The following is a 10804-nucleotide window of genomic DNA, read 5'->3' on the forward strand; positions in this document are numbered from 1 at the left end:
CAGCCTTGACTCCATTTCTAGGGTAGAACCCTGGCCTTCCATATAGTTGTTGTGATCCAACCATAGTCTTTCCTATCATTGTTGTGATCCAACCACAATATTTTATATTAGTGTTTTGATCCAACCATAATATTTCCTATCAATTGTGATCCAACCGCAGTTTTTCCTATTACTGTTGTGATCCAACCACAATCTTTCCTATCAGTGTTGTGATCCAACCACAATCTTTCCTATCATTGTTTTGATCCAACCATAGTCTTTCATACAAGTGTTAAAGTCATATGTAGCCAAGGATCAGATAGACAGTCGAACAGATGACCTACCTGAGAGGGAACAATTAGATAAGAACATCACAATCAGGTATTAGACCAAGAGTTCTTAGGCTATTCAAATAAAAGTATATAGAACCCAATCATAAATACATAGCCAATGCCAGCATCCCCATACCCTTAGCAACTAGCATTCCCAAGTTCCATGCCATTGACCACTTCTCAATTAAGTCCTTCGTTGGACATTCATACATAATCCTGAAAACTGGTCTACCCCAGTTACCCTAACCAAACATAACCCCCAACAACACCATACAATCAACAAGCAAGACCCTACGAGTATAATATACAATGAAACTATGTGTTCCATACCTTACATATATAAAAAGGAGCTATCTCAACTACTAACATACTTGTGCTCTAACAACACCTCTATCCTATCATGCAAAGGACATACAATGAGATATTTGGCATAGTGAGAAACTCACCCGAACTACAGTACCGGAGAAACACGGCTGCACTCGAACTCCTTGCACTGCTCAATCTCGTGAACCGACTAACTACCAAAATAGGTAAATACTTAATCAATAATCCAAGTCCTCCTTGACCCCAAGTAAAATTGGTCAAAGTTCAATGGTCAAAGGTCCACAAAGTCAACGGTCAACTTAGCCAAAGTCAACTTCACTTCGTGCCAACCCATATCCCATTGCTTACATATATATATATATATATATATATATATATATATATATATATATATATATATATATATATATATATATATATAAAGGAGTTATCTCAGCTACTAACATACTTGTGCTCTAACAACACATCTATCTTATCATGCAAAGGACATACAGTGAGATATGTGGCATAGTGAGAAACTCACCCGAGCTCCAGAACCAGAGAAACATAGTTGCACTCGAACTCCTTGCACTACTCAATCCCGCGAACCGACTAACTACCAAAATATGTAAATCCTTAATCAATAATCGAAGTCCTCCTTGACCCCACGTAAAATTGGTCAAAAGTCAATGATCAAAGGTCCACAAAGTCAACAATCAACTTATCCAAAGTCAACTTCACTTCGTGTCAACCCATGTCTCACGTTGTGAGAGAGCAATGACAAAATAGTTTTTATTCCGCGCACCACCACATTGTGATAAAACTCCTTGTCATGTCGTGACTTCTGACAGAAAGCCAAAATCTTCATTAATTGCTTAATTCCTTTAGATCAAGGCCCATAACTTCAGATCTAGTTTCTTTCACTGTTAATGGATAATGTTTCCAACTTTATCCATTAGGACATAATCCCAAAGCTAGATCTAAAACCCTAAATCTATTAAGTTCTTTATAAACTCCTAACTTACTCATTGACACAAAATAGCTCCAATCATGACTCTTTTCTCATTCTTAGAAACCTAAGGACCATTTTAGATTCACAAAAAGCTCTGGAGTTCCTCAAACTCCAAGAGAATTCGTGGAAATGACCAAAAACTTCGAAATGAGCCCGAACTTGAAACAAGAAGAACAAGGATTAACATGTGAACTTTATGCCTCCAATAACTCCAAAATCTAAATGGAATGAGATATCCAAGCTAGCCCCTTGCTTCCTTGCACCACAATTTACTTTTTTCATCTTCAAATTTCACTAAAAGCTAAGAACAAGGCCTTCGGTCAATCAAAAAAGCTCAAAAATATGAAATGGGTATATATGGTTTCATTGAGAGAGGTTAGAGGCTAAGAAGGTTACCCTAGCTCCTAAGTTAAAGTCTTTAAATATGGAAGAAACCCTAAAAATCCATGGGCTTGGGCTGAAGCTATTGTCACGTCATAATACCCTATTTGTCACCGCGAAAACAGTCTCAAACATGCAATATTTAATTGCCATGCTACGTCGTGACGCCCTTCATGTCACTTCGTGGCATATGATTTTCCTCAAAAACCATTCATTTGACTCCTTTATACCATCCACTAATCCAATCTGGGAAACAGGTGTTACAACTCTACCCCACTTAAATTAGATTTCGTCCTCGAAATCAGTTTTTACCGATATCTCCTTACACCCTCCAAACTGCTTATGGATTCCTCCAAGCCTACTTCCCTCCATAATCCAAAGCTACTTGGAGTGAAAGAATTATGCAATCACTAAGAGAAGGATTCCCAAAACCCAACGCATAACCAAACCCAAGCAGAATCTTCAAGAAGATCGAATTGACCGAAGCAACAATGGGACAATGCTTAAAATAAAAACTTCCCTTTAATCCTAAAATCCAATACAATCCTTAGCGAGAAACATGAGAATCGGCGAAGAGACAACATTAACGCCTCAAAACTAAATCACACCGGAGGACTAACTTTCTTACCATTATCTAAGGACCATGAAACCATGTCTAATTTCCAGACAAACAGAGCCACCCAAACCTCAACCATGCTTACCAAGGCTCATAGATTTGGGTCGATGTTAATACGAAAGTCGAACATTGTATCTAGGGTTGGCAATTCTCGACACGACCAGCAACACGACACGAAATAAATGGGTTTGGGTTGAGTTTTTCAACCCGTCAACCCGTTTATTAAACGGGTCATATATGGGTTTCTCAAAAAATAAACGGGTTGACCCGCCAACCCGTTTATATTCTCATTAAAAAAATTATTTTATTTTTAAATGTATTTATATATCAAATATTAATATTTAATAAGTATTATATAATATATACCATTGATTCATAGACCATTTGACTATTTTGACATTTTGACTCGTGGTGGATGGTCTAAGGTCGTAAGTCGTAACCTCTAAGGCTAAGTATGTAACATGTTTCTATAAATGTTTTTAATTTTCATTTGGATGTTTAAGACTTAAATGTCTAAAATTTGCACCCACGAACCCACCAACCTGTAAACTCGTATAAGTAAATGGGTTGGCGGGTCATATATGGGTTTATGTTCCAAACCCGCCAACCTGTGACCTGTATATTTAAATGGGTCGTGTTTGGGTTGGCATATTTTGACCCGCCAACCCGCGACACGCCAACCCGAACACGACACGATTGCCAGGCCTAATTGTATCAAACCAACCTTGAGGGAAGCTAACTCTTGCCCTTAACTCAAAGGCTCTAAGGTTGTACCCGATGACCTGGGAACAAACCTATATTATACATCAACCTTGCCAATTAGGGAAGTCACATGTCCAATTCGACAGAGATCCTTACCATCATTGCTTCATCATCGAATAGACTGAAGATTAAATTCCACAACTAACTGCTGAAATCGATGCCTACACACATCGGTACACATCGAACTCCAAATAAGCTCAAAAGGAAAAGGCTAACCCAGCCTATATATCATCATAGCCCTAACAGCCCTTAATTATAAACAGGAGAATGACTAAACAAACAATGACAAGTATGATTTAAACCATGTGGATGTTATGATCCAACCATAGTCTTATAGTCACTCTTGCTGCTACAGCCCAACTGCATTCTTTTCTGTCATGATCCAATCAGGGTCTTCCATATGTGATTGTTATGATCCAACCATAGTCTTACAATCACTTTTGTTGCTACAGTCGAGCTGTAGTCTTTCATGTCATGATCCAACCATGCTCTTCTATATGTGAATGCCATGATCCAACCATAGTCTTACAATCACTTTTGTTGCTACAGCCTAGCTGTAGTCTTTCCTTCCATGATCCAACCATGGTCTTCCATATGTGAATGTTATGATCTGACCATAGTCTTACAACTACTTCTATTGCTACAGCCCAACTGAAGTCTTTCCTTCAATGATCCAACCATGGTCTTCCACACAACCGACAAAGAAGGAAATCAAAGATTACACAAGATGGACCCCTAGTCTACTAGACCCTATCGGGTGTTCGGGTCATGCTTCGAACCCCAAAGTCTTCATTAGACAATAAGAGGCAAAGAGGCCCTCATACAACCCTCGACTCAAATCTAGACACTAACCCAAAATATGTGCCGCTATCAATGCTTCAAACTTTCCAACTCATTATCTACTTCCTTGACCACGTCTGACTGTTGGACATCATTCCTTGTGAAATATTGACATCGGATAACAACCAAAACCTACTATCTTCCTACCGTTGGATATGATATTTTGGGATATTCTGCACCCGAAAATATTTTCATCTAAAGAAGCGATTCTCCCCCACTTGAAATTGGCTAAACTCTTCCAACTTCATAACCATTTGAATTTCTAAGCTAATCCAATAACTCCACTGCATGGTTCCTAACCGCCACACATGACATTACCAAACATAAAGGAATCTGAATTCTTCAAACAAACTCATAAGCTCCGCTATAGTTCAGAATTCCTCACGAAACAACGATCCATACATATATAAACCTTCATAAGAGAAGCAAAGTTGATAAATACAATATCCTTCAATTGATCATCCAAAATTACAACTAAAACAACAAAAGAAACAAAACATAAGAGATCTTGATAACACTAATGAATTTTGTGTCGAGCGGAATTGAATGAAACCGCTAAGTAACTACCCGACTCTTGGGACTCCAGCTTTACTCTTTAACTTTTAAAACAGTATCGTCATTGAACCTATATAAAACTAAATTTGAACATTATAAATAAATAAATAAATAAATAAATAAATAAATAAAGTACATATTAAATTAGAAAAATAACTAAAATTGTTTCGCTTTGCGTCTCTTAGTTGCATTGGGCCATAAGAAAACCCAATTATGACTTGTGCAATACCAAATCTACCCTTGAATTAAAAATACCTACAAAATATATAATAATTGTAATAACAGGATTCGATTCCAATCTATTCCAAACTTTTGAAACCAGACCCGATCACAATCGGGTCTGAGTCAGGATTAGCTACTTCCCAAACGATTTCGGGAAGAAAAAAAAAAAAAGCACTTTATTCGACTACAAAAACCACAAAGATTTATGTCCAATTATTCCATTCTTCATGCCAATTTTTTTTCTCCCAATCATCCATCCACATAGTTGCACAACATTCATATCAACACCACCAGAAAAAAAAAAAAAACATCACCTACATATACCCAATTCTTAACAAGTCAAACATTTTAAAAAAAAGTCAACCATTACTATTTTCTCTCAGATGGGTCATCTTCGCAACCACCATCAAGAACAACTCCATAACTTCCCAAAAGTAAATTGCTATTTTGCAATTTCACCATTGAAGGGACCATTTTCATCATCGCCTTTCACAACAGAAGAAGCATCACCAGTACTACACTCACTCGCAACCCCAATTTCGCCTCGGGAATGCCGGAAACCCCTCGATCTGGAACCGGAACCGGAATCCCGCATTCCGTCTTCTTTCCCCTTCTTCCTACAGTTAACAGTCAAGAACCCATTAGCAAGCGCCTCCAATGCCCTAGCGGTCGGTGGCCTGTTCCGGGTGCTCTGCCGCCTCGAACCACCACCACCACCACCACCGTTTTCCTCCACCTTCGGAACCACCAAACTCTCCGACTGCTTCTCGTGTCTTTCCGGCACAAATTCAGAATTCACGAATTCCGGAGTCACATTCAAATCGATTAAATTCATCTTGTGTTCATCAACGGTGTCAATCGAGCTACATTTTGATGAAAAACTTAAATTCGACGACAAATTATGATTATTAGCTTGAGAGGATGAACCGACATTTTCCATTAAATCATCGGTGTCGCGGCTGGAACCGGCTTTTGCACATGCGGTTAATCTCCGGCGACGTTTGTGGTGGCCGGAGTTGTTTTCCGGTTTGGCTTTCCGGGCCAATTTAGCCTTTGAAACCACCTTCCGTTTAACCTCCGGTGACTTTCTTTCATTTTCATCACCGGTTTTCAGTTTCTTGTTTGGCTTACAACCCGTTTCTTGTTCCGCAAGAAACGTGTTGGTGTTGGTGTTGGCACTGTCTGATTCGTCGGATACCAATTCCGATACTTCACCGGAATCCAAATCCCGGGGTTCGATTTCTCTCACTCTTACAATCTTTCCGGATAAACTCGTGTCGACGACTGTAAACTTGAATAAAAGCGTTCCGAGACTCGGGGCACGAGGTTGAAGGTAACAATGCGTTTTCCTTTTTTCAAGAAACGCGTCTTCTTCATCTTCTTCTTCTTCTTGTAATTTCATTTCAATATCGCCGTTTTCATCATCAATTTCGAGAATCTGTGGGTGTGAAGCGACTCTGTTTAAAACATCTGTAACCGAATCCATATACGTTTCACCTTTGATTAATCTTCTTGAGAATTTCTTGATTCCAGGCATTAAGAAGACCAAATTGTGTTTTCCATTTGCAGTGTAGTTGTAGCCGTTTGGTTGTTCTGAATGCCAACCGTTTGCAAGTAAGCGGGGCCACACGGCTTCCCAGAATAAGTCGTTGGATCGGGCTTTGCTTAAGCGGTAATCGCCGGTTAGGAATTGGATGATTTCGGTTGATGAGAGAGAAGAACAGGCTTTGCCGACCGGGATTTCCGGGCGGATGTGGATGGCTTGGTTTTGCTTGGTCGGCTCTATGCTGCTGCCCGTTAAATCTTGCTTGCCTTTTCCTATTGCCATGGCATCAACAAAGGCTTTCATCCCGATTAAACTTTTTAATGAGAACACGTATTGTTCTAGTGATATTCTCCCATCTCCAAATGACCTACAAATCTGCAACCAAAACCCATTACAACATCAACACATGATGCGAAAATCAAATCATTAGTAAATATTTCAACACCAAATTTGATGAAAGTAAAAAGTCTTGAATTACTGGTTTTTGACTTTATCTATTACCTGTAAAAATTAGGTCAAGATGATCAATTGCTTTTAAAGTTTAAATGAAACTTGACTTCTGAATTTTATCAAATTGTCCCTTAACCTTAAACCATAAACCCTAAACACAATGCTTTAGACTGATGTCAGTGGGACAAAATTTGCAATTTTTTGTCGCACCCAAAAAGGTGGGACAGGCTTGTGATATTTCGTGTGTGTAAAAGACATGAATGCCCTTCTCATCCTCATCATTGAAAGTAGCACTAGAAACAATTAGCTTTCATATAGTTTCTACGAAATGATTGTCTGCTATAGTTTTAAAGTTGAATATTAAAACGAAGGGAATTAACTAATACAAAAAGCTAATAAATAGGTTCAATTTGCATTAGTGTGAACTGATTTTTAGAAGAAACTTCTATACCAATCTTTGTCCTATGATATCTTTACATACATTAACTTTCAAAAATTGGAGCATTGATCATTGTATAAAAGGAAATAGACCCCAAATGCATTAATAACTAATATCTTTTAGTCTTTTAACCAACATATGAAGTCTTTTGCTTTTCAAACATTTGAAGACCCAAGGTTTATTTCAGTCAAAGTGCATATCCTGATTTTAGGAATTTTTTGTGCAAGAATAGCATGCCTTTTAAAACCAACAGATAAAAAAAAGGATTTTAATGTACAGAATCGTAATATGAAAGCTTTGGAAGATGAACAAAAAGAAGATGAAAATATATTTGTTTAGGAATTCTTAGAAATAATTTATACCCAAAAGCAGTAGATCAAAATAAAGATCTTCAGTTGAGCAGTGTTTTCACACGTTGAACAGACTTAAAATAGTCAAAACTATCTACTATTTCTTTAAAATTACATTATCGAAGTGTATTATCATGTATTTGAGCACAAAAAATAACTGACAAGCACACTAAACAGAACCATTAGGGTTTTCTTTCACTAGAGTTTTATTCTTAAAAGGATATCATAAATCATTAGTTTAGGGAGATGCCAAATATCTCAAAGTTAATTCCCACATCTTTTTGCTAATTCCTGTTTCTAAACCATTAAAATGGTCTGATGCCCTTGGTCTGGATTCTCCATAATTTCAACTTTTTGGATGGATTTTTTTGAACTGAGTAGATGAATTAGTAAGCTAATGGAATGAATCACATTCCTTCAAGAATTGTTCATTTCTATTCCAACAGACAAACACTACCTAAAGTCCACTGTATACTAATGACATCAATTTCTTCTACTATGTAGTTAGATTTATCTAAATATCTTCAAGCCAATCAAACCACTGAAAAAAGTAATTTCAAGAAAATAGAAACATATGAATGTAAAGTAAGTTTTTATGACATACCTCCAACAGGGAATTCTGGCATTCTTGAGAAACATTTGGCATCAAACGAGAAAGCAGCTCCTGTTGTCTTAAAGTACTAAAAATTCTTGCTCCCATTAAACACCTTTTCCCTCTACTTTTCCTAGATTCTGACCACCTTCTATATTCATCAGACCTATAAAATGTCCCATAGTAGTATGCCAATATGTCCCCCATGTTTTTACTCTCAATAAACCTCTTCAATCGAACAAAATCCTTCTCAAATATATACAATCCTAGGACAAAACTACCCTTTTCAGTTTCTGTCCATGTTTCTAAGAAGCAGCCAGGAACAAGACAAAGGTCATCGCTAATGCTACCCAAATCAGATGTTGAATTTGAATCCTCTTGCTTTATATCGATTTGGGCTTCTATTTTCATCTCCCTTTCTTTTTTGATCCAAAAAATTGGTATATCTAATCCTATCAAGAACTCACTTGATACTCCTGCTTTCATTTCTTCCTCAATGGGATTCTTTATGTAATCAAGATACTCGGGATTTGTAATCAATGGTGGGATTTGGGTTTGGTATTCATCACCAATACGAGAATGGGTTCCTATTGGTCCATATAAACCATATGCATAAGTTTCTGAAGGGAGTGGATCTTTTCCTGACATGTCACTGCTACAATCTTCATTGGGTTCCATTTGATTGAATTTATCTGCAAACGCTATCAAATAAAACACAAATTCAATACAGTAATCATAGTACATAACCTAAAGAATCGTCATTCAGAGTAGCCCCTCTTTTCTTACAAAACAGCTAACAGTAACAAGCAAGTTAATCCAATGGAAGAAACCCCTTCATATGGGAAACAATAACACCAAATTTCTGATAAACATTTACAGAATGTATAAAATAACAGTGCAAGAAAACTATTTTTATAAGCCGGATAGGAAAGGATCGTAATGCGTTCCAATCAGACGAAACAATATAGGGTTAAAACACCATCAAATTAGTAGCTCCATTTTCAAACTTCAAACGAGCAAGCATCCACCATAACATAAAGGGGATAAACGAAACAAAAACTTTGAGCGAATAAGAACATGTACGAATTTGCTTACAGCAACAACCGCATTAATCTCAATCGAACAAACCCCACCGTATCACAAACAGCCAAAAAGCAAATAACATCTCCAAAGCCTCGAAATAAATTAAGAGATAAAATCGCAACAAAAACACAACAAACCAACATTTCAACAAGTTGCGTAATAGAAAACCACAATGCGATCCATCAGACAAAGCAATATCTAATCAGCCGTCAAACACAAGCAGAACCAAAATACAATCCATAAACTCGAACCTTACAACCGCAGAAAGCAAGAATAGCGTTGTTAAACAGTCAAAAAAACGGAAGCAGAGGGGGAGAAGTTTACATATGTGTTTAACTGCGTTGATTCATCGTTGTGAAGAAGATGGAAACATGCAAAACGTGAAACATGAGTAGGATAATACCTGGTTCAGAAAGGAGTTGTTGAGGGTGAATCGCGAAGTGGTGAGAAGGTAGAGAGAAACCCAATTAGAGACGGAGGGGAAAAGAATTGAAAGAAAGAGTGTGACGCCAGTCTCCGCGAGAGAGAAAGAGAAAGAGAAAGAGAGAGAGGGTTTTGTGGAGAAAAAAAGCAAAATTTGATTATATGAATATGAGTTGAGAAGAGAGAGATCGGGTCTGGTCCGTTTACGAGACGAAAGACAGATTTTTTTTTTCAGACGCGATGGAAGCGCGTGGGGTTAAACTTGCATGCAATATAACGTGGCACGCTTCACATAGTTTTAGTAAACGTGATCCATGGAAATTTACTAATTAATTTTAGTAAATAATAATCGATTGTCAATTTTTATGATTTATTTGAACATGTCTTTAATGATATTTATTGTTTTTTCTGTTGTGATGCACATTAATAAGTGATCTTTTAGATTAAATTTGTTTAAGTGAAACAAGTAATGTATTAAAAAAATAGAATAGGGTCATGAAATGACAACAAACTATGTGAGTTTACTCGGTTTAAAATACTTCAAGTGGTTAAGTTGTAATAATGTATACTATAAAATAGGATAGGGCCATGTAATGAAAACAAACTATGTGAGTTTCATTACTCAATTTCAAATACTTCAAGTGGTTAACTTTTTGAAGGACAAGTTATTCAGCTTATTTTGAAACAATAATAGACTTCGGATTAGAATGGAATATATATATATATATATATATATATATATATATATATATATATATATATATATATATATATATATATATATATATATATATATATATATATATATATATATATATATATATATATATAGTCATGTTCCATTTGGGATTATCATATATTGTCTTCCGTTGATGAGCACCATGAGAAGATATTTGTTTTTATTTATCTTTGCTAATGC

At 36.7% G+C, this 10804-nt stretch overlaps 1 protein-coding gene across 3 annotated transcripts; it reads right to left on the minus strand.

Moving 5' to 3' along the window:
• Positions 1-5193: 5193 nt before the first annotated feature.
• LOC111887283 (uncharacterized) lies at positions 5194-10050 on the minus strand. 3 transcript variants are annotated; one of them, XM_023883447.3, is made up of 3 exons: positions 9866-10050; positions 8392-9080; positions 5194-6923 (listed from the first exon to the last, which is right to left on the minus strand). In XM_023883447.3, exons 2-3 carry the CDS (start codon positions 9055-9057, stop codon positions 5445-5447), a joined length of 2145 nt encoding a protein of 714 aa, XP_023739215.1. In that variant the 5' UTR covers positions 9058-9080; positions 9866-10050; the 3' UTR covers positions 5194-5444. The 3 variants fall into 3 exon arrangements, with proteins under 3 accessions (XP_023739215.1, XP_023739218.1, XP_023739216.1); XM_023883450.3 differs by having other exon boundaries at positions 8392-9071; positions 9866-10045; XM_023883448.3 differs by having other exon boundaries at positions 9787-10045.
• Positions 10051-10804: the final 754 nt, after the last annotated feature.

This window comes from Lactuca sativa, chromosome 5 (genome assembly GCF_002870075.4).
Source record: "Lactuca sativa cultivar Salinas chromosome 5, Lsat_Salinas_v11, whole genome shotgun sequence".
Lineage (NCBI taxonomy): Eukaryota > Viridiplantae > Streptophyta > Magnoliopsida > Asterales > Asteraceae > Lactuca > Lactuca sativa.